The sequence below is a fragment of the Serinus canaria genome, chromosome 2 (genome assembly GCF_022539315.1).
Source record: "Serinus canaria isolate serCan28SL12 chromosome 2, serCan2020, whole genome shotgun sequence".
Taxonomy (NCBI): Eukaryota; Metazoa; Chordata; class Aves; order Passeriformes; family Fringillidae; genus Serinus; species Serinus canaria.
The window spans coordinates 77,354,706-77,377,929 of NC_066315.1; the positions used below are offsets into that span (position 1 = coordinate 77,354,706).

At 40.8% G+C, this 23,224-nt stretch overlaps 1 protein-coding gene across 1 annotated transcript in view; it reads left to right on the forward strand.

Annotated features, from left to right (window-relative positions):
* The window catches only part of MYO10 (myosin X), a 162,900-nt gene that overhangs the window by 125,292 nt on the left and 14,384 nt on the right, over nt 1-23,224 (forward strand). The window contains exons 20-29 of the mRNA XM_030231269.2: nt 7,482-7,606; nt 7,740-7,854; nt 10,954-11,060; nt 12,013-12,222; nt 12,523-12,562; nt 12,994-13,896; nt 15,136-15,259; nt 16,529-16,772; nt 18,992-19,087; nt 22,408-22,501. Coding sequence (XP_030087129.1) covers nt 7,482-7,606; nt 7,740-7,854; nt 10,954-11,060; nt 12,013-12,222; nt 12,523-12,562; nt 12,994-13,896; nt 15,136-15,259; nt 16,529-16,772; nt 18,992-19,087; nt 22,408-22,501 — 2,058 coding nt within the window. The remainder of the gene's footprint in view (nt 1-7,481; nt 7,607-7,739; nt 7,855-10,953; nt 11,061-12,012; nt 12,223-12,522; nt 12,563-12,993; nt 13,897-15,135; nt 15,260-16,528; nt 16,773-18,991; nt 19,088-22,407; nt 22,502-23,224) is intronic.

Genomic DNA, 23,224 nt, shown 5'->3' on the forward strand with positions numbered 1-23,224 from the left:
GCATATCAGCGAGAACTGGCTTCTTGGGAGGTTTCAAGGGTGAGATTACTTGTAGTAACAGTGCACCAGGTACTAGAAACACACAGGATTAGGTTCTTACACAGATTGCTACAAGATTTTACAGCTGTGTCAGGCTTTGGCTGTGCAAGAGGAAATTCATCTTAAACATGTTTTCTCAAGTATTTCCATCTTAGTTTCCTATTCCCTGATGAAACTTTGTGTCTTTTAGGAATAAACTCTTGATACCAAGCACAACTGTCTGAAGAAATCATGTTAGAGGGACCATGGTAAAACATGTTTTACTGCTTTTAAGCATTTAGTAACGCATTTATATGCCCAGCCTGCTAGTAAATTGTCAAATAACAAAAAAATCTTGTAAGCTATTAATAAAAAGTCTGTCATGGAGGAGTGACATTACAGTGGAAAAGTTAAAACAAAAAAAAAAAAAAAGAAACCAAAAAAAAACCAAAACAAAACAAAGAAAAAACCCAAAAGAAAAAGAAGGGTGAGGTCTCAGTCTAAGCAAGTTATTAGATGACATGGAGGGTCAGAGTTTCTCCCTGCAGCTGGTCTGTGTGCAACCTCAGCAGATGTGGAGTGGTGTGTGCACAAATCTTCTTGACCCGTAATGAACAATGGAGATGTTGGTGTTGGTTGTCTTGACATGGGGTTGGTAAGGAAGGATAGCTGTCCCTGCAATTAGTCCCTCACAGCATGTTTCTTCATGGTAGGTCTGTGGCTCAGGCAGCCTGATTGATTTTCTTCAGAAGCCTGCTGCTTACTCACAATGTGGGGAGAATGAGGCCAGATTGGGGTTTAGTCTGCAGGGACTGGAGTCTTTAGGAAGGACGACCTCAGATGGAATGGCAGCAGATTACACTCAGGTGGAAAGGAGGGTCCATGAAAAGTTCCAGCTGGGGTCTGTGCTGCCAGTCACACCTTCTGTCAGTGTGCTGAGACCCTGCCAGCAAGGCTTCAAACCTTAAATCCCTGTTTCCCAAATGCTTTTAATTGCCTGTCTCATATGGATGGTCCTGCAGTTCTGGGACAAACAGCCCATGGGACTTGCTGTGAATTTCAATGGAGGCCCTGAATAATGTATTCAAACAACAAGGGTTCACTTCAGCTGAAAGTTTAGGCAATCACTTACAGAGCTCTAAATATGCCCTTAGAAAACTTTGGTATCTCCAGCATTTAAGCCTGTACCTTTAACAATCTGTTTCTATTCCATGAAATTTTAACCAGTGTGTAAGAAATAAATCCTTCTGAGTAGCTAGCATTCCTCTGGGCCTATATGAGAGAAGTAGCAAATCCTGGGTTTCTTTAGAAGAAATTATGGATACCTTTAAAAAAGAAGGTTCACAAAGAGGCTGTTGTACATTTACTCAGGGATAGCTTTTAGTTCATACAAACCAAACAGAAAGATTGAAAAGCAAGAGTACAGGAACAATAACTAATAAAAAGTATATAAAATAGCCCTGCAATTGTGATTTTATTGTTGTTGATGGAAGCATTGAAATCTCAGCAAGCCAGTCAGAATAATTTGAGCATCTTTTCCCCAACAAAGAAGCTACTTCCAGCTCTTCTCTTAGCTGAATATAGTCAAGCCGGACCTGGAAAATGACCACAGCATCTTTGTGGATGGATCTAATTCAACAGTGTCTTGACAAGTGGAGTTTTTTAAACACTAGTGCAAATAGTCAGTGTAGCAAGGTACTGCCTCACAGCTCTTAAATGGGCTGCAGTCTTAAAAATGTCCTTGGGATGCCCTTGCTTGTAAAGTAAGCTGGGTGACAGGCTGAATATAAATACAAAAGCATTTTCACATTCATTTATTGAGGCTCCTGCTTTGGCTGTTTTGGTAGAGTAGAAGACCTCTAAAATTACAGTGTTCCTTCTATGCAGTACTATTTTTAGCACAGGAAACTCTAACCTGTGGCATGAGAGTGGCTAATTTTGCAGCCTGTCTCTTATCTGAAATACTCAGGGCTGCAGGATGAGTGATGCAGGTCAGATGCAGTAGTAGGAGTTGAAGTGATCAGCTAATGGTGTAAATGATTGCTGCTGGTAAATGCAGTGCTTTCAGGTTCAGACCTGTAGAGACTGTAAAAAGAGCCAGCATGTCATTACTGAGCTTGCAGTGAAATCTGGCATGGAGTTTGCAGTGGAACTTTTCTGAGGCATGAGGATCATTGCAATATACCCATGTTCTTTTTCTAGCAACTTCCACCAGCAGTGTTAATAATTTTTAAAGGCTGTTCATGGATTTTTGGGGTGGGTGTACAGAAATAGGCCAGGATACATGTAAAACTGTTGTTTCAGGTTTATTGATATATTCCTTGACTATGCCAGTGCCATACAGTAGAAATCCCAAATAAATAATAGCTGTGGCAAGTTCTTTGTTTTTATTGTCCTTTTTATGGTGTTTATCTGGACACAAGCACTCTGGGACAGCAAGGAAATGCCTTCCAAAAAACTTGTCTGTGTTTCAACCCAAACCTCTTCCAGTTAGAGCTGGCAGTGTGCTAGCAAGAAATGTAGAGGGTTTCTTCCTTGGAAATAGACTTTTAGGTGAGTGGGGTTGGATGCTCCAGTCCTTGGGCAGGACATGCTCATGTTTTAATGCTCCTTGCTTTATGTGCTGGAAGCACATAAATTCTGAGGTTGAAAATCTGTTGAATAAACTGTTGTCACCAAAGCTGATGGTGCAAATGACTGAAGAAATGATGGCCCGAAAAGCAGGGGGTGAAATGATTTGTTGGAGCTAGGGGGATGACACGGACACAGCTGTGCAGCTGCAGTCTCCAGGTTTGGCAGGCCTTACCCCTGCCTGTCCTGGTGTCATGGAGCATTTCCCTGTGGCAGGCAAGGGCATTTCCCTTTCACTTCTTTCAGGTTACTGGCGTGAATCCTTGACACCATTAAAGGCTGCCAAGCAGTACATTTGGAGGAGAATCACTGAGTATAATTTGGTTTAAAAAAGGCAAGCAATGGGCATGCAGAATTCTTCATATCAGTTCAGCTAATTTATAAATGTTAGAAATTAAATTAGTCATTTTTTTCAAACTTGTCTGTGAGGAAAGCCTGAAATTTGTTTTGATTAATGGAGCTGTTGACCGAAATCAGAAGACTCTGGGGACCATTTCAGAAATATCTTGCTTAGTAAGTTGCTATTTCTGACACATTTCTGACAAAATATACACATTTGTGTGTGAAAACTAGTTCTAAACCCCATATAAAGCAGATAAAGACTGGCCTCTTCTTAATTTCTGGTGATTTTTTCCAGAGTAAAACTGCCAGGATTTCATTTTAGGAGTGAAAGAGGAGATTTAACAGAACTAAGACATTGAAAAAAGTTTAAATTTTAAAAATTACTTTTTTTACATCTGTTTCATCTTTTCTTTCTCTGCATGTATCTTCCACAAAAGACTTTTCTAAGCCAAGGAAATAAACAATTTTAAGTCACAGTAGCAAAGCTGACATAATTCTGCTCAAGTTCTTACAAGGAAATGGGATTTTTTCTTTCTCTCCTCTCACCCCTATCCCTCCTGCCAGTCTCTTTGTTAACTCCCTCCTGCCTGCCTAAAGTCAATGAGGGTGCTGTAATTCATCATTACTGTGCTTGTATTTTGGTGAGGCAGCCAGGAGTTCAGGGAGGAAGAAAGATTTACACAGGGTGAAGTCAGGTGTGCTCTGTGTTTCAGCAGATGATGGATTTCTGTGCAAATGCATCTGCACAGAATGAAAAAATGTTGTGTTCTCTGTTTTATTCAGACCTTGGGGTCTTCACTAAAGGTACTGTCCGAGGAAAGGGGAAGAAAAGGAAAAGTTTTTTCTTAAAGCTCAGTCAAGCTGTAATCTGAAGAACTATTTTATTATTAAACTTATGCATAGGTGTTAAATGTCTGTCCTAATGGCTGCTTCTAATTGTGATTTCAGGCAGAAGCTCTGCCCTTTGGGAGACTCCCCATAGATCAGAGCAAGCATTTAGCAGCTTAAGGAACCAAAGTCTCGCCAGTTGAGACTCCAGGTCATGCTAAAGTCTTGGCTTTGGTGCTGTCTGGTGCAAATGCAGTGGAGACTTTTGGATCCAGGAAATAATGAGTTACAAGTTGTGTCTGCAACACAATAAAAAAGCACCCTTATCATGTGGAACAGACCTGGCTTGTAGTTATTAATTTCACATTGATATTGCTCAGTGCCTTAACATGACTTGAGTGATGTGATTGTAGCTGTTGTTCAGTGATTTTGTGTGCTGGAGTGGTTCAGCACTGCCATTCCCTGATAAAAGCAAAATGTATATTGAAAATTTAGTTGATTGCATCTCAGAGACAAATTTTGAAAGCTATCTGTTGACTTTCTTTTCTGTTGCCTTCTCTTTTTTTAAATTTTATCTTACTTTGCAGAAGTCTTAGTTTTAGGAATGACTTCAAATTTTTGCTGTGGAAGATGTACTGTTTTAAAATCAGTCATGCTTCTGCTATCTGAAGTTTTTCTAGAGAACACAATTGCTTCCCAAGTGTTCACTTGTGAACCAAGTCAAGCTTTAATTGCAGTACTGGTAGACATTCAGCAGACCCCAGAGCTAGGTCCTGTCCTGTATTACTTGGGTATCAATTGGAAAGTGAGCTTGCTTACCGCAGGAAGTCTGAAGGAAAGAGGGAAAGGTGATCATCAGCTGCACAGGTAACCCTTTGCATGGAGATTTGATACTATGGCAAGTTTACCTCATTGCTGCACCAGGCAGTGTTCAAGTGGAGATGGTTGTCACTCTGAGAAGTGTCTGCAGTTCAGTAGTGGGATATGTGCAGTTCTTGCACTCTAGTTCAATAAAGGCACATGCAATTGATTTCTTTCTTGTGAGGAGTCCTGCTGGGAGTTGTGCTTAAGGTCATCCCTGCTGTGGGGGGGGTGGGTCTTTTAGTATTTCATATTGAAAAGCATGAGCAATAACTCCAGCACATCTCTTATCACCAACCCTGTGTTTTCTCAAAGCAGCCATACTTGTTGCAGATGTGATTCCAATGATATGCCAGGAGGATTTGACCCTTCAATTTAATGTTTCATGTGTCTGTGAGTAATTAAAAATAGTGAGTAATGTAATGTGATGGAGTAGGCATTTGAAGTGGTTGATTAAAGTTGCAATGTTCTCCATGTTGTCCTGTGTTGATAGCTTGCCAACATCTCTTGCAGTGTTTAATGCTTTTTTAAAAAACTGCAGGAGTTTGAAGTTAAGTGTCTGTTTGACATTTCCGCCTTCTGGTGACCAGGCAGAGCTGTTTCGAACTTTAGTCCTAGTAGGGAAAATGTTACCAAAATGTTTCTTCTTCCTCTGTGACTCAAGTTTCTTTTAAAACAGTAACCTGAGCTTTCAAGCCAGGTGTGGTGCCGACTTTTGGCTTGTTAAGTGCCTGGAGGTGGCAATAAAAGGGTTAGGTGATACATCAGCCATCTGTCTCTCCAAGCAGGAGCTGCTCCCGTGCAGAGGGAGAGGCTGCCTAGTGAGAGAGACATCTGTCATGTCACCAGCGTTTTGCCTGGCTGTGGTGCATCCCCACTCCCATCCATGCATCTTCCTCCCCACCTCAGCACACCAAAATACTGTTGTGTTTGCAAGTCTTGAGAGAAACATCGCCTTTGAGCCAGCAAGTTTGAGTGGGGTGAAAGGACTAAAAGTCGTTTTAGTGTTAAAAAAGGGAAAAAAAAAAAAAAAAAAAAAAGCTATGTGTGCTTGTGGCAAGCATCAGCCTTGAGTTACACAAGGTGAAAAGTGAAAGCTTTTCCTTGTGATTTCTGTGTGTACATCTGTCTCCATTCCCTGCCTTTCCCATCGGGCATCATCAGCCACCTGCAAAGGGCAGCTCTGCCAGGCTGGTTCCCTGGCACTTGGATGCCATACAGTGGGCACATCCAGGAAACCCTGGTGGCAATACCAGCCATGACAATGTTGATACCCTCACTGAAAGCATCCATGCTGCTTGTTCACTGAAATACAGAGATTTTACTGGCTGTGCCCAAATCCAAATGAAACGTTGTTGAGGGAGATTGGTTTGTTCGCATCTTTCACAGAGAAGTTTTGTCCCTCTGGTGTCACGACTAGCACACAGTGTTTTGTTTCATGAATAAAGGCACTGATGGAAAAGGTTATACTGGATAGTTAAAATGAGCTTTTGAGTCTGTGCTTTCCTGAAGGTACTTTTTATAAGAAGTTAAAATTTGGGGGTGCAATTTATTTGTTAAGTTGAATTTATTTGTCAAGTAAAAATTTGGGGGAGCAATTTGTTTGCTAAGTTGAACAAGAGGCATGATTAAAGCCAGTAATAAATACCAAGACAGTCCTCTGACTGGCAGTTTCCCAGGACTTGATCATGCTGTCACTTTTGTTAGTTGAAGAACTTCAGATCTCTATGTGAATTGTTGGCTGTATCTGTGAAATCCCACCTCCTGAACGTGCAAAATGCTGAACCCTGTGCTCCAGCTCTGCAAATGGCAGTGGAAGAGGGTCAGTTGGTGGGTTAAAGTGGATGATGATAATTCATGCTGATGAATTAAATGGTGTGTTTACATGTGGTGGCATTTCCGTGTGGGGGTTGCCCACGTTTTGCCAGGCAGCAGTTAGTGCTGTCTTGAGCAGCTTTGCATGGCTCTGTCTGGGTTACCTCAAACCATGGTGAAAATACAGGTGACTTGGGGGGGTTCTCAGATGGGCTGAGGGCATTCCTGAGGCTCCCAACAGCAGAACCATGCTGGTCGGTATTCACAGGATTGCATAACTGAGTGGCTGTGGGGTTATCTGTTTTCTGAATGGAAAACAATGCTGAAAGATCTGCAGGTAAACCAAGGGGAACTCACTTCAGATGAGCGGGGGGGGGGTCTGTTTTCACAAGAGAATATTTCTACTGTTCAGAATAGCAATAAATAGAAACTCTTTTAAATACAGCCTATTTAAGATTAAAGGTACCACTGGCAAACTCCATAGCAGATAATTGTCAATACACTAAAAATTGAATATTTTCTGGCCTTCTGGTTTTGTTTTTTATTACATCCATGTGGCTTGTATTTCAAGTGTATCTTCAACTTTTGGAATCCTCTACAGGGACTTTAAATTCAATTGCTGAAGAAGCAAAATAATCAAGCTTATAGCTGTTGACCTGTTAACTGCCTGTGCTTCTTTCTCTTGTTTCTGCCTACACAGCAATAGCCTACAAATACACATGAAATGGAATGGAAGGAGGCAGTTGATGAGATAAAATGGCTGTAAATGTCCTGTCTGTGGAAATTATATTCCGTAATTACCCCATGATTTCCATTCCATAGATATTTTTATATGCTCAGGACTGCTAACATCCTTTAAGACATTGTGTAGCCAGTTATTAGGCTTTGTGCATTTCAGATTCACGCAATTTGCCCTTCTTTATTTCCCCTGACATCTCTAACCATTGCTATTAAAATTGTTGTTTTGAACAACGTGCTCATTTCAGATGCCAGACCAGTTTGATCAGACAGTGGTGCTCAACCAGCTGCGCTATTCTGGGATGTTGGAGACGGTCAGGATTCGGAGGGCTGGTTTCCCAGTCAGGAGGCCCTTTCAGGACTTTTATAAAAGGTAAACACACTGACTTGTGGACTTCAAGTGTAAGTCAATATTCTCATGTTGAGGAATAAAAGTAAAAATAATCATATGGCAAAAATAGAAGGTAATCTCTCAAATGAAGCAATAAATACTTTTTGGTTGCCAGGTATAAAGTCCTCATGAGAAACTTAACTCTCCCTGAAGATATCAATGAGAAATGTGCCGTCTTACTTCGTCTGTATGACAACACAAGCACTGAATGGCAGCTTGGAAAAAATAAGGTAAAATAACCTGACTGTGCATACTGTGGTGCTGGTGCATATGCAAGGCTGAGGGGACAGGATTTAGACTGCACAGCTCCAGAGTTGTAGCTCTAATGGTAATTACTTCTGGCCTTTAAAGAAGCTGCGCATGCCTGTTGGTGCTCTTGAAACTCTTAAAGCAACAATTAATAGTTGTGCTGAGGAATTTGCTGTCTAAGGCACTTAGAAACTGACTGGTGATTTCAGTCACAGAGAAAGAGTCCACCTGAATTTCCTGTCACTGCTCCCAACTGGTAGCACTGGTGAGGATCAGAACTTAAAATGTGGTATTCGGATTTTTTCATTTTTTAGAAGTATGGAACATGTGGGGAAACACTTTTGTTTTGCAGGGAGCTCCACTCATACTAGTAAACTGGCCTAACCAATGCCGCTTCAGTGACAGAAATCAGCGTTCACATGGCAGAATTGAGCTCTGAGTGTGTTTGCCATCCTAGTCTGAGAGTCTTTCCCAGAGGTACATTAGACCTTGATATGTGTTCTACCAGAGAACTTAATCTTCACCCACAGTTTTTTTCTTTAAAGAAAAAAAAATCAAATTACTTTAGAATAAATAAAAGAATCAAATTTTAATTTGAGAAATAAAACAATCCACGTGTTTTTATGTGCTCATTTTGCAAGTTTGGTTGTAGACAACAGCTTGTGATTTGTGCTCTTAGATTTCAGCAAATTATATAAAAGCATTGCAGTCTCAGGAGAAGATTCCCCATTTCAGAATTTGAGATCTCCTAAATATTAAAAACTTTTTAAAAATGCTTTTTATGGCCATAAGGTAGCAAATGTATTATGTAAAATCTGATTTCTGTAGGAAATGCTCTTCCTCTTCTCCCCACTACTGGATGGTTTGGAAGGGTTTTTTCTCTTCCCCTGTATGCTTAAGACTTGCATTGGGAAAGTTGTTTCAATCATCTTACAGTTGCTCTAAGAAGGAAGAAAGAATCTGAAATATTCTGATGGCAATTGATGTCATCTCCCATCCCATTTTTGTAGCCAGTGGCTCCCAAATAGCACAGTGGTAGCATTGGGCTGCAGAGCTGGGCTGTGCATCCCATTCTATTTCAGATGTAGCATATTAACAGTATTTATGCATGGACCCTGGAGAGTGCTTTGGCATCCTAGGGACACACGTTTATCAGAAATAGTTTTTTATCAAACTGCTCATCAGGACCTTGGCAGGAGCCAGAGCTCTGTTGTAACTTCCCTTACTCTGGCCTGGGCTCATCCTGCCCCAGGATCTGCCTTCACACTTGTGAGACTGCATAAATAGGGGAAGAGCCCAAGAGGACACTGCTTTCAGACTGTACATGGGATGAGGCATCATCCTGCCCCTATATTATTTTAGAGGGGTAATAAGGACATTGCAAGGATTTGGCTTCAGTGTGATATTTTTCATTGTCTTTTATATCTCAAGCTGCAATGCACCTGGTCAGGAAAATGCATTACTCTGAGCTTAGCATCTGCTTTCCATCCATTTTTTGTTCCAGAAGTAGCTGAATGCTTTTCTGAAGAATTTTGTTGTGTTTTTAAAAGCCTGTGTGTAAAGTAAAGAAAGACTGCCCACTGAGTGAAAGAAACAAATAAAGCATGATTTTTTCCCTGAGGGAAAACTTCATATTGAAAGAGCTGCCCAGTGCAGCTCTGACATGGGGACTTCAAGACTTTCTGTGGGAGTTTTTCTGTTCCTGTTTCTCGGGTAACTTGTACTAGAAAGTCCTTTTCTAGCTTTGTTCAAAAGTCACAACTGTGCCTGTCCTCGAGAGTGCTGCTTTGGCTTTGATGATGGGTTGTTTTCCCACGTAAAAACAGAGGAAAAACCAGTTTATTTTGCGTGTGAGCACCTGCAAAAGGTTTTGGGTTGTTTTTTTTGGGGGGGTGGGGGGGCACAGGGGGGAATGTGAGATTTTTTTGGTTGGGTTTTGGGTTTTTTTTCACATCAAGAGAAAACACCCAGCACTTCAAAGATGCATTCCTGCTTTTATGTGTCTTTGCAGCCCTCCTCCCTTAGCAGAGCCCACCCTGTCCATGAGCTTTCCTCATCCCCATGCTGTGGTGTGCAGCCTGGCTCTCACCCCACATTATCAAAGTGTCACTGAACTGGCTATTTCCAGCTGCCCATGTGTGAGGCAGCAGCATGCCAGGCTGTTGTCACCCATAGCTGACACCAGCATACTTGGCCTTTAAAAAAGAAGAGTTGAGAAGAGCTGGAAAAAGCGCTGACAGCAGATAGCTCACCACTATGTGAGTGTGTGGTAAAGAGCAGATGTCAAGGCAGGTGGAAGAGGGAAGCCACCTCCCCCATGCCCCTGCTTGACTGGAGAAGCAGTTTTACTCATTTAAGGCAAAACCGTCTGTGTTAGCTCAGTTTATGTCAATGCATGTGCTAAAGCTAAAGCTAAATGCTAAAGCTAAAGCTTCTCTGAGAGGCACTAGGCAGTGCAGGTGAATGGTCCAGGTTGGTGCTTGGAAGAGAGTCTGGGAAGCATTCTGCCTCTGGGAAGGTGGCCAGCTCTGGTGGGGGGTCTGGCCCTGGCCACTCTCTCCGTGTAATATCAGGAAAACACAGTCGAGCCCACATGAGCATGAAGGCACTCTCATTTCTACCCACTTCTGCAGTCCTGTAACAATGTCTTTAGAAGCTGCAAGCCTTGTAAAGGGTTGTGGAGCCTGATGTCCCTGTGAAAAACATAAATTATCAGGGTGGTGTTTCTGCCCCTCAATTAGAAAGTTCATGCTAAGCCCTGCAGCTTTTTTGGCCTGTGTTGCTCTGGTGGGAAAGGCTGTTTAATGAATCCAGTAATTACATTACATTTGGAAAAACCCTGCTCCTAATTAAAAGTTACAATAGAGTAATCTGACCCTTCCCATTGAAATCCAAAGTTAGAGGATCATCTGCAGGTGTTTTCTTTTAAGAGGACTACATTTTGTTTTTCTATTTTCTGCTGAGGAAAGAGTACATTTTTCTCTGAATTCGAAGCTGAGGCTTGCTGCCTAGACTGATCTGGCTCTCCCTTAAATATGACACTCACCAAAATTTGTTAAGTCAGAATTTTTCTTCTGTAGGTGTTTCTCCGGGAATCCTTAGAGCACAAGTTGGAGAGGCAGAGGGAAGCAGAAGTCACCAAGGCAGCGATGATCATCCGAGCGCACATCTTAGGTTATGCAGCCCGGTAAGCAACCACATGAGAGAATTGATAGTAAGGATTTTAAATAAATGGATGAGTTGTCAGGAAGTTAAACCCTTCTGACACAGTTCTCAACTTGTTGTAGGGGCCAAGCATTTAAATCCTGTAGGTGGCTTTTGAAAATAGCAGCTGAAAACGCAAAGTTTGAATTGTTGTAATATAATGAATAGGACAGTACAGAAATTTGGAAGTCAGCCAGTATCCATCTGATTGTGTCATGGAATTAGAGCCATGGTAGGAACTCTAGTTGGATGGCACCTAGTGGGGCTGCCCCAAGTCACCAGCTGAGATCCTACTGTATCTTTGTTTCTTCCTGGTAAGAAAACAGAAGGGTAATAAAACTAATCCATTTGGTTCTTGGAGATGAGGAATCTGTGTTTCTGATTAATGTTTGACTTGATTACCTGGCTTCATGCATTATGTGTTAGGTGGAGTTGTTCATCCCATCTATTTATTTCTCTGCTTTCTCTATAAGTCAGTTGAGGTTAGTTTAAGGAAGCTTGTTTGCATAATGAGGTAATTTCTTTTCATGTGCTTATTAGTCCTGTTCTTATATTCTGACCAGTATGTGACTTAATATCCCTTTTATAATGCCAGCTATCCTGCTGGTATGGTCTGGCATGGTCTTTCTTTTCAGAGATATGGGATGGCTATATATATTCTTTCTCTGCACGTGTGCACACACACAGAACTGTCTTTTTAGCAGCTCCTTGGCAGGGGCATAAGAACATGTAAGACATGTGCATTTCCTTAATGAAGACACCTAGGGTGCTGTCAAGAAATGTGAGAATCTTGCTTCTCAAAGGGACAAGAATGTGAACAGTGGGGGAGCTATCACAGAGCTAGAACTATCACGGGCTCACTGTTGCAGGTCACCATGGCAAGATCCCTCACAACTGTTTCATTACAAATTTGCTTCTTTTTGTTCTCCCCCCAGAAAGCGGTATAGAAAGGTTCTCTACTATGTGGTTGTGATACAGAAGAACTACAGAGCATTCAGCGGTAGGAAGAAGTTCCTGTGCCTGAAGAAAGCAGCCACAATCCTTCAGAAGCAGCGGCGAGGCCAGCTTGCTCGGCGTCTTTACAGGGAGCGACTGGAGGAGAAGCAGAGACAAGAGGAGGAAAGAAGAAGAGAGGAGGAGGAAAGGTGAAGTCTCTGGCTTACATCACTCTCCTGCCCGTGCCTTTTTAGGTGTTGGTCTGAAAGCCTTTATTTCAGGCTATTCTTGAACAAATGATTTTGGAAACCTTTGCTGCTTTTACTAAAAGGCATGTATAGATATCATGGTGGTTTCATAGCACAAACATATTCGTTGTGATCTTATTTTTGGCTGCCTTTTCCAGGTGGCAGATGATCTCTGTAAGCTGAGCTACTGCCATAGCAAAGGAATGTGATGAGCTTATGTTGAGCTTAATTGACTGACTTTTTTTCTTCACTCACTTTTAGGGAAAGGCAAAGGCAAGAAGCAGAGCGTCTTGCCCAGCAGGTAAATTACATTCTTAATGCTTTCAGCCACCCTGTTTATTTGAGTATCTCAACCCAGCAATTAAAAAAATAAAAGGTACCTGTAGCATTAAAACTAAACTAATTACAGGAGCTGGCAGATAAAGCCAAAGGAAACTCAATATAGTTTGCATGGAAATTTCTTTCACCTGATGCTTCATTTAATTTCCGGCAAAGATTGAATTTTCTGCACATTCTTGGACTTTCTCTACTCAGCTATCTCTGAGCAAATGTAATCATGCTTTAGTTTGTTTCTTTTCCTTTTCTTTTCATTTCTTGCTGATGCAAAGACAGGGCTCCTTTTAAATGAATGAGCATGGTGGAGTATAGAGCTTTAGAAATAAATTTTAAAAAACAAGCTTGCATTTAGGGGCCTAATTTGATTTTATTTTGTTTCATTTTATTTTTGTGCAGGCTGAAGAAGAGAGGAAGAGGCAGGAACTGGCTGCCATTCAGAAAGCTCAGAAGGAGGCAGAACTGAAGCAGGAGGTGGAGAAGCAGAAAGAAAGCAGGCAGGTGGAAGAAATCCTGCGTCTGGAAAAAGAAATCGAAGATCTACAGCGTGTGAAGAAGCAGCAGGAGCTGTCCTTGACAGAGGCTTCATTGCAGAGGCTGCAGCAGCGTCGAGACGAGGAGCTCCGGCGGCTGGAGGATGAAGCGTGTCGAGCAGCCCAGGAGTTCCTGGAATCTCTGAACTTCGATGAGATTGACGAATGTGTCCGAAACATTGAGAGGTCCCTCTCTGTGGGCGGTGGGTATCCTGCTGAGCTGGCTGAACAGACTGGAAATGCCTGCAGTGAAAAGCCCAATTTTAACTTCAGCCAGCCATATCCTGAGGAGGAGGTAGATGAGGGCTTTGAAGCCGATGATGATGCATTTAAGGATTCGCCCAACCCGAGTGAGCATGGCCATTCTGATCAAAGGACCAGTGGCATCAGAACTAGCGATGATTCCTCAGAAGAGGATCCTTACATGAATGATACCGTGGTGCCAACAATTCCTGCTGCCAGCGACGCCATGGTCATACCTCCTGCCCACGACACAGTGAGTCTCCACAACTCTTCCAGCGGCGAATCCACCTACTGCATGCCAGAAAATGTATCCTGCAGACCCCCAAATTCTGTGGAACTTATTTCTCCTGACGGAGACTATGATTACGACCAGGACGACTACGAAGATGGTGCTATCACTTCTGGCAGCAGTGTGACCTTCTCTAACTCGCACAGTAGCCAGTGGTCACCGGACTACCGGTGCTCCGTGGGGACGTACAATAGCTCTGGAGCATACCGGTTCAGCTCTGAGGGAGCTCAGTCTTCTGTAAGTAGCAATGTTTATGTTGTCTAATAATTGATAGGTGCTCTCTGATTTTTTTCTTTTCCCTGCTGTGCAGCTGTAGATTGACTGTAGCTGTTCCTAGAAAACATTGTTTAGCTTGATAGGTGCTCAGAGCACCTGTGGAAATAGTGGTCTATTGCCATCTAGATGCCACTGGGGTGAGTGCATTAGAGTCAGAGAAACAGCTCAGATACTGTTTGCAGTCCTGGGCTTTTGCACAGACACGGTTTTAACTGCTTAACTGCAGCACTGTGTGTTACTTGGTGAGGAGCTCAGTGCACAGCAAAGTTCTTCTCTGTGCACGTGTTTGGAGTTGGGGTACCAGGTAGCGTGTTGGGGAATTAATTTCAGGAAAACTAAATTTAGTTATGTGTGCAAGTTGCAAGAGTATTGAAGAATAAGATTTAGAAGCTTGCAGAAGTTCCTGATGTGCCAGGTATATTTTGAGATTATTTGGAGAGTAAAGTTCACACAATGGAAAATGTTTAAATTACTGAGGCAGGCACACATTCTGCAGAGAAATGTTTCAGTGCTGTTTCCTGAGTATACTGTGGGGTTTCCTTCTACAAATATTTTTGAAAGGATATGATTTCCTCTACCACTCACCCGGTGTTTCTGTGAGACTGTTTGACTGGGAAAGTGAAAAGGTATTTCAGGAACACTGACTTGTTTAGAAGTAAAACTTTAATGATATTATACCTGCTACATTTGGGGCAGCGAAAAGCAGTCCAAGAGCCATTGTGGGTGTTGGGATAAGTTGACAGTTCTTGCCTGAGGAAAAACACTTTCAGTGTCTCTGTTGAAGATGCCTTCCTTTTGGATGACTCTGGGTGTGTGTCAGATACAGAGCAGAAATTCTGACTTTCTGGGGTGAGGGAAAGCTAGTACCACAGCTTGTGCAATGTTTCCTTTTCAAAACGTTTTTAAGCTGTTCCCCACAGCACTTCAGTGACAGAGGCAAGTAGTACAGAATAGCTTACTCTGACCATGCTCTTGCAAAGGGATAACTTTCCTGAGCCTCTACAAAGGTTTTACTCAGTTTTGTTTTGTAATCAAACAGTTCAAGCTGAAACTTACTACAGTGTACTCCTCCCTTTGTTAGCTGGGTGAAAACCAATGAGGAACCTTCCAATACATAATGTTTTAGCTAGAGTTTTCTAAACTAACTTGATCTAAATTCTCTCCTGAGAGATTATGACCTTTCTTTCCTTTCTTGTGTAGTTTGAAGACAGTGAAGAAGATTTTGACTCCAGGTTTGATACAGATGATGAACTTTCCTACAGGAGGGATTCGGTCTACAGCTGTGTCAGCCTGCCCTACTTTCACAGTTTTCTGTACATGAAAGGTACTGGATGAATCAGAATTTGCTAAATAGACAAAATAACCAGAAATATTTATTGTGTATTACACTCCCAATTCCTGTAAAATTAAGCTATTTTCTCATTTTTCAAAGGGTGATGGAAAAGTGACTTTATTTAATTTGAGCTGTTCTCAAGTTAAGTTACTTGCAGTGGATTATATCTAGCAATGTTATTCCCCTCTGCAAGAAAAGATCAATATTTTGGGCTGCCTCTGTTTCATCTTACATCTTAGCTGTCTCACAAACAATAAAGTATACATAAAGAAAAATAACTCACAAATCCAGTTGTATCAAATTTGCAGGAAAGCTGATTCCTGCTATCAAAGCCTTATAACATAGACAGCATTCTACATTGCATACCAATTTTACTGGCCTTAATCAAATTTCACTTTGGATCTGGAAGACATGAAGAAGGTTACATGTAGCAAAGGGGTGTGAGAGACTGTGAGAGAATATACATAGGAGTTCTCTGCTTAAAATTCTTGGGTTTATCTTCTGATTTTTGATAGCAAATTCTAATCTAGCTGAATCTTTGTATGATTTCATCACTGTAGTATTCTTCATTTAGTTATAGGAGCAGTGATGAGTGTACACACCACAATGTTTGTGTGAAAAATAATGCAGTTGGCAGTAGCATGGTTCTTACTTTCTGACATAGCTAGCAGTCAGTTTTTGTGGGATAACAGGAGGATATCAATTGGGTTAAGGTTTTCATGACTGTGCTGTAGCTCCAGTGCAAAAGGTGCATTGCCTACTGTATGGCCACACTTTGGTATGACTGAGCTCACACTGGTGTATTTCCTGCTCTAAACAAAGCTTTGTCAAGTTTTGTGGTTTTGAGTTAAACATTGTTACCTCCTAATAACCTGGAGAGAGGGAAGAGCTTAACACGAGATTTTTTTTAGGTTATCACTGAAATACTTTGAAAACAGTCTTAAAGATCAGATTCTCATATGCAGCAAGACTTTTCAGTAATTTATTATAGATATGTTAAGTATATGTAAATGTAATTATATGTATGTTTCATATATTTTTGTCATACAGAGACTTACTACAATTTGTAATTTAAGGGTGTTTAGATTGACAACAGTATTGGTGGCCATAAGGATATGCAGAAATGAGGTTTTGTGGCATACAGCAGACAGTTTACCTGCAGTGGTGTTGCTCAGCACCTTCCAGTTTTGGAAGCATCTGTTTTATGATACAGCTGCTTGTTTTCACTGCATATAAACCCACATTTGTCTCTCTTGCCAGGTGGTTTAATCAACACATGGAAGCGACGCTGGTGTGTCCTGAAAGATGAGACCTTCCTGTGGTTTCGTTCTAAGCAGGAAGCACTTAAGCAGGGCTGGCTTCACAAAAAGGGCGGTGGATCATCCACTCTTTCCAGAAGGAACTGGAAGAAAAGATGGTTTGTTCTCAGACAGTCCAAGCTGATGTACTTTGAAAATGACAGTGAAGAAAAGCTAAAGGGTGCCATGGATGTCCGAACTGCCAAGTAGGTTTACACAGTTTTATGTTAGCCATGGTTCCTTCTAAGTAGTACTTGGGGCTCAGTCTGGGAAGACATTGAGTGCCCTGCCTACAAATTGTGTGAATGCAAGCAGGAAAGTGTGTGTGGGGAAGTTAGTGAAAGCAAGTGTTGTCCTTAGTTGGCTCTCTCTTAAGTCTAGAGAGTGCTCCAGAGCTAAGCCAGTGCCAAATACTTCAGAAAAATGCTGCTGTAATGAACCCATCTATGCTTTCTCCCAGACTAGAGGCCCTGCTTAGTCTGTAATGATTCCCAAGGCAATTTGGGGCATGTTGCCAAGTCTGTAGCTGCAGGCAAACCCAGAATGAAGAGGGTGGAATTAAAAGGCCCAGAGTATATTGAAGTTCGCATGGGTCAAAGCTGAATCTTCTGTATGTATTTAGATTTTTTTTCATGCTTTAAATGATTGTGGTAGTGCAGAAAAGTCTTTAAAATGCATATATTCATTAAAAAAACAAGATTACTAAACCTAATAACTTATGCCTTGTTAGCTGAAGTTCCTTAAGCCTAAGAATTTTATGCTTCCTGAAGCACACAGAAAAAAGAATTTTCTACTTGATGGTATTTTTCTTTCTAAACACCTTAGGATTGTCTACCTAATTTAAAAAATTTGAGTGTGCTAACATTAGTTGTCTCTTTTCTCTATGAAGTGTACCTAAGCTTTCATCCAAAGCAGAGAGAAACAGAAATAGCTAGTAACACTCTGTGCCTTGTAATCTGCAACTATCCAATTTGTCTGTTACTTTAACAGAGAGTTTAAACTAAATTTAAATATTTGATTAATCTTTTCTCTGGCAGTCCTGGCCTGAGCCTGATTTCAAGTAGGAAAGAAAAGAGTTTCAGTGAGAATCCTGACTTGCTACTGAAATCCAGTGGGCTGCTGGCAGCCAAGTAAATCTCTGAATAGAAGCTGAAGATCCTACCTTTTGGTTTTTTTGTCAAAACTCAATTTGACTCTGTCTCATGCATTCATTTAGCGTATTTTTCTAATATGTTCAATCAATCATTTTTTGTGATTGTTGTTACCTCATTGCTTCACTGGCTGTGCCCTATAGATGTTCTTTGCTGCACGTACCTTCACAATTATGAGACAAAGGTTACTGAACCTAGTTTGAACTGTAGGTTCAATCAATAACTGTTTGTTTATAAATTAGCTAAAAGAAAGGGTACATGTATTTAAAGAACTATGTTTCATGAGAAATAAACAATAGCTTTTCTAGATAGTGTTAATATTTACTAAGTACACTTCTAACCTATAGTGCAACTCATGTATTTCACCACTCTCTGTTAGGGACCTTGTTCAGTTTTAAAAATCTCAGGCTGATTCACTTAAAACACAGAACAGGGAGGTATTCTATTGGACACTGTTACTGAGAAGGAAGGAATCAAACAGTACAAAATTAAAGCACATAGATCATCCTCATAAGTCTGATATGCAGAGCTTGCAGATATTGTTTGTAGGACAGAGATTTATGAGAATAAGTGAGCTGGTAAGAAAATATAGCCAGTTAAGGAAATAGTAAGCTTCAGACAAATACAGCCAAACAACAAAAAGGAAATTAAGTTTATTTCTTAAGCTACAGGGAAATCTAATGTCATACTTTAATTATTGCTAAAACTTTCACAGTTGTTTTTATATCAATACTTAAATGTCCAAACTAAAAATTAGAAATATGTAATTTTTCAGCAGATGGGTGCTCAGATTTTTCTGGAAGTCATGTTTGGAATTGTCCTTGTGCTGACTCACAACCACACAGAAACACTAATCCATGTTTTCTTTGCTTTCAGTTTTCAATCTTGAGCAGCTTTCCTTTAGAATTCCAAGAATCACTTGGTTATTCAGTCAGTTCAGAAATATATCCATTTCTTCTCTCAGTTATCTTTGCCTCTCTTGGGGTTTGATAATGCTTTGCTTTTTCTTTAGTTCTTGGTAAAATGGTAACAGAGTGGTCACATTGGTATGGTGACGTTCATAGTAGTTTGAATATTTATACTGTGTGGGCAGAAAACACAGATGTAGTTTGGCAACCTAATACTGATAAATCACCTTGTGAGTCTTGTAAATGAACCTGATGAAGGCTGCTGTTATTTTAAGTATCAATAGTTTGTGAGCTTCTCAGCAGAACATAATTTTCAAAATATTGATAATCTGTAATGCTCAATATTGGTGTTTTACTTTTTTCCAGAGAGATTGTTGATAATACAGGCAAAGAAAATGGTATTGATCTAATAATGAGTGATAGGACCTACCACTTAATTGCTGAATCTCCTGAGGATGCAAGGTATGAAAATTTTCAGGCCTATCTTCTTTTCCTTTTCTTTTCCTTTTTAACCTCTATGCCATTCTGACTTTGGCTTGTCACTAATTTGTTTGACAACTGTCACAAAACAATCAGGCTGTGTCAAACACATTGCATTTAAGACACTTTTTGAAAGGCTTGCTGAGGAGAAAACCTTGTGGCAGACAGTTACTGGGAAAACTCAGATTGACAATGAAAATTTCCCTAGAATTTGGCTGTTACCCATGTGTTACTAGCAACTTTCTGAAATATAATTTGTCTGTAGAGAGGCAGTCATTAGCCACTGATGCTTTCCCTGTGGATTCCCCTGTTGTGTTTAGCTGCATTGATCAAATCAACACTTGAGACCCTGCAGTCTGCCTGAAATGACGCATTTTCTTCTTAGGGGTGGGGTCGGTTTGCTTAAGCAGAACCTAAAATTTTTTCAGATAGAAGTTGTAATGCAGTCACTGTATTTTAGAGCAAAACATATTCATGTAAGAGAAGTGTGTAAGAGAGTGCTTCCCTTACTGCATATTTAAAAAGGGTCTTGCTTTTGTTGCTAAAGGATCCATATCTAACCATGGGGGAGGCAGGTGGGTGAGGAGCAAGTCTGACTTGTCCGATCAGTTGTAGAGCATCTTTAAAAAAAAAAAATCCCCATGCTACAGTTCATGCAAGATAATAATATGCTTGCCTAAAAAAATCAAGCATTTAAATAAAGTTAACTTAGTAATCAGAGCTTATTACCCATTACTTTGCTGCCCCAAGGCCAGAATGCAGCATGTCTTTGTCAACATCTCTTGAGCTACTGTTCTTTGCGAAGGTGGAGTGCCTTCCTATATCACAGGACCCTGAGTACAGATGTAGATGTAGCAATGCAAAATCCATCCTCATTTTTTTAGGTATCCCTAAAGTTATCCTTGAAATAACTTTGGAGGTTTCTAGCAGTTACTGTTAAGATTCTTGTGGGATGTAAGCATATTTTAAAATGAAGGCTTAGCTAAAGTCTCTTCTACCAGACTTGTGTAGGTGCCCTAAGGGACCAATAAGCAATTATCAGCACGCAGACTTGTCTGTTGCCATGCATCTCCTTCATTTCTTTCTTAAAGATGGAGGAGGAGACACTATACACCCTTGTTGTGTATAGTAAGAATAACAAACCATCCCGATTAAATTACCTTTTGCCAGTGTATTTCCTGCTTCTTTTTTCTCACTCATCCCAGAAGACTTAATGAGGAAGATGTGTAAGGATTTGCAGACAGGCTTAAGTCAAAGCCTTGTTAACAAAGCCTTGTGAAAAGTGAAGTGTGATTCATTGGGCTGTGTTTGGTCCACATCTGCCATTGAAAAAATATTTTGTACCTGGGCTAGTTCAGGATCTGAGGTTGCTTTTTGTTCAAATCAAAGGAAAAACCAAGAAAAACATCCTCTTCTTCCCGAAAGAGGAGTTACTATTATTGAAGAAGTACTGCTTCAGTGGGCAGCCATTGCTGAGGGTTTGTTTTTTCAAATCCCTAGCCTTTTTCCCTATTTCTGTGTTCTGGGACTCAGCTGAAAAACAAAGCAGGTCCTGAGAGGAAAAAAAAAAAAAAAATCTGCCTTTGTTTTTTGCAAAGTGCCATGATTCATTTCATTTTCATTGTTTACACAGAGATCAAATGAAATCAGGAAAACTCTGAATTGTTCTTTATAATCCATCCATAAATTATCACTAGATGAGCATACAGTGCTATGAAGTCTTTTTTTTTTTTTTTAATTGAAATAGAAGTTTCACTTTAAATACATTTGCAATTCCTGAGCCCAAAAAGGAAAGATGAATTTAATTTGTGGGAATCTTTTGGTTGGTGAGGCTTAGTTTTCTTCAGTTTCTTTACTTCAGTTTCAGCTTTACTTCAGCTGGTGGTTCCTCCTCTCTAGATGACAGCTTTTCTCCTTTTTTTGTGGCATTGCCTTACAGACAGCGAAGTGCTAAGTACAACCTTTCTGTGGTGTCTCTGAGTCTTAAAAAAAGAATCAGAACTAAATATGTTCTCATCTGCTTCATGGTCTGGCACTCTCAATCTTCATTTTTTTCATTGCTTGCACTGTTTCCAATAAAAGCATGAGCTGATAAAAAGAATTTAGGATGTGCCAGTGATGAAACTGTTTGACAGCCTACACAGTTTTTCTCAAGCCATTTTAGCAGTTCAGTTTGCAGAAATCTACATTTTGGGGGAACAGTTGGCTTCTGAATGCTGGAGTTAAGGAGGCGTCTCTTCAGCGTCCTAGGCAAAAATTCCGTGACTAAAAGCAATTGCAGAAAAGATAACTTCAAATTTAAGTCCAGTAGGTTTGCAGTAGGTTGGGTTTTTCCTCAACCCCGTGGTGGTGGAGGGGCCTCTGCAGCAAAATGAGGAGTCTGTTTTAAAGGCTGGGCTTTTGATCCCTTTGAAAACTTGGCCCCAGGTGGTTTTCATTAGAATGGCAAATTCATATCTCAAAGAATGGCATTCAGGAACCTGTTGAACAGGCCAAGCTCTGCCCTTAGATTTCAGTGGGATTCCTTAGAGCAGTTGAGCTTTATCATATACAAGTGCCAGAAGGACAGAGGTTTCCCAGAAGCCAAAGGTGTGGTTGGAATTAAATCCATCTGCAATTGCTGCTCAGGACTAGGGGCTGAAGCACTGGAAACCTTTCTGCCACTTTTCCTGTTGTGGATATGTACAGTGCCACTGGAGTGACACAAATTTGCTCATCCTTCCAGCAGCTGGATTTTTCAGTACTCCATAGAAAACAAAAACTCCAGAGGTATTTGCTTGGGGTTTTTACTCTTTTTTTCCCTCTCAGTTGTGCTTCTACAGAGAACTCAGTGGACTCAGGTGGTCTTTGGAGAAGCATCACTGTAAGGAATTACTACGTCACACTAGCAGTGCAGCACAATTTATAATCTGAAGCCTGGGATTCCCATTAAAGGCTTTGTGTGTAGCTAGGAATGTATTTTATTCCAGATGAAACATGGAATGTGTTACAAAGACTCTCCAAGCCCTCAGATGTTTCAGTGTGCTTACAGCAGTTTTTCAGAGATGCCATTTAGTGTACAAGGTACTTTTTGTCAGGAAGAAGGATATGGCACAAGCTTGGATGGGAGATCTGGAGCGGCTTGCTTGCACCCAGTGCTACTTGAACTGACATAAAGCCCTGCTCCTTTATGCCTGTTGACAAAAGGAATCTTAAGCAATTTCAAAAACCTGCAGAACCTGCTACATCTCTGCAGAACAAAGGTGACAGAAGGCTTCTGCAGAGCCAAAATTTTACTTACACTGCTGCTTTTCTCTCCCCAGCCAGTGGTTCAGTGTACTGAGTCAAGTCCACGCGTCCACAGAGCAGGAGATCCGGGAGATGCATGATGAGCAGGCAAATCCACAGAATGCTGTGGTAAGTCTAACTCTGAAGGACTTTTCAAACCAAATATTTTTAGAAAACAGGGCCACTGTGGTGGCCACAGCCTCTGAGAGTCACAACCTACTTTGTTTAAATGTGGTGGTAGCTGTGACACTGGCTAGAGCTCCCGTGTCTTTGGTGCCGTAGCTGTACAAGGAGGGAGTGTGACTTCTGCTTCCTCTCCCATCATTCACCTGGATGAAAAATGACTGTTGCTTTTGGAGGTGGTTTTTCTGGTCCACTTCCTTATCACATCACAGTGTATGCTTGATTTTGAAATTTTGCAAAGATATTGTTAATGAGTAAATTAAAAACCCAAGAGTTAAAAATTTGAGATTTCTCTGATCCTGCATTTATTATTCTGTACAACATATATTAGTAATTATTAGAATACATCTGGAGCCTAATGTCAAGCAAAGGAAAACAAAAGCTTCTGCTTAATGGCTTTAGAAGTTTGTTTTGAGAGGATGCCATTTCTATTGGGATGGCAGTTTTCAGTGAAAAATTCAACATGTTTGAAAACATAGAAAAGTGCAGGTTTTGAGCTGCCTCCATCCTAGCTACAAATGATCTTTTACTGGAACTATTCATCCAAGTCTCTTAGTTTTCCCCTCAGCAGTTTTAATGGTTAAGAGAAACTGGTGCCCAAACCTGCAATTCATTTTGCTTCAAAGCTGCTGCTTCTTTCTCCTGTCTCTCAGAAGAGTACTGTGAGTA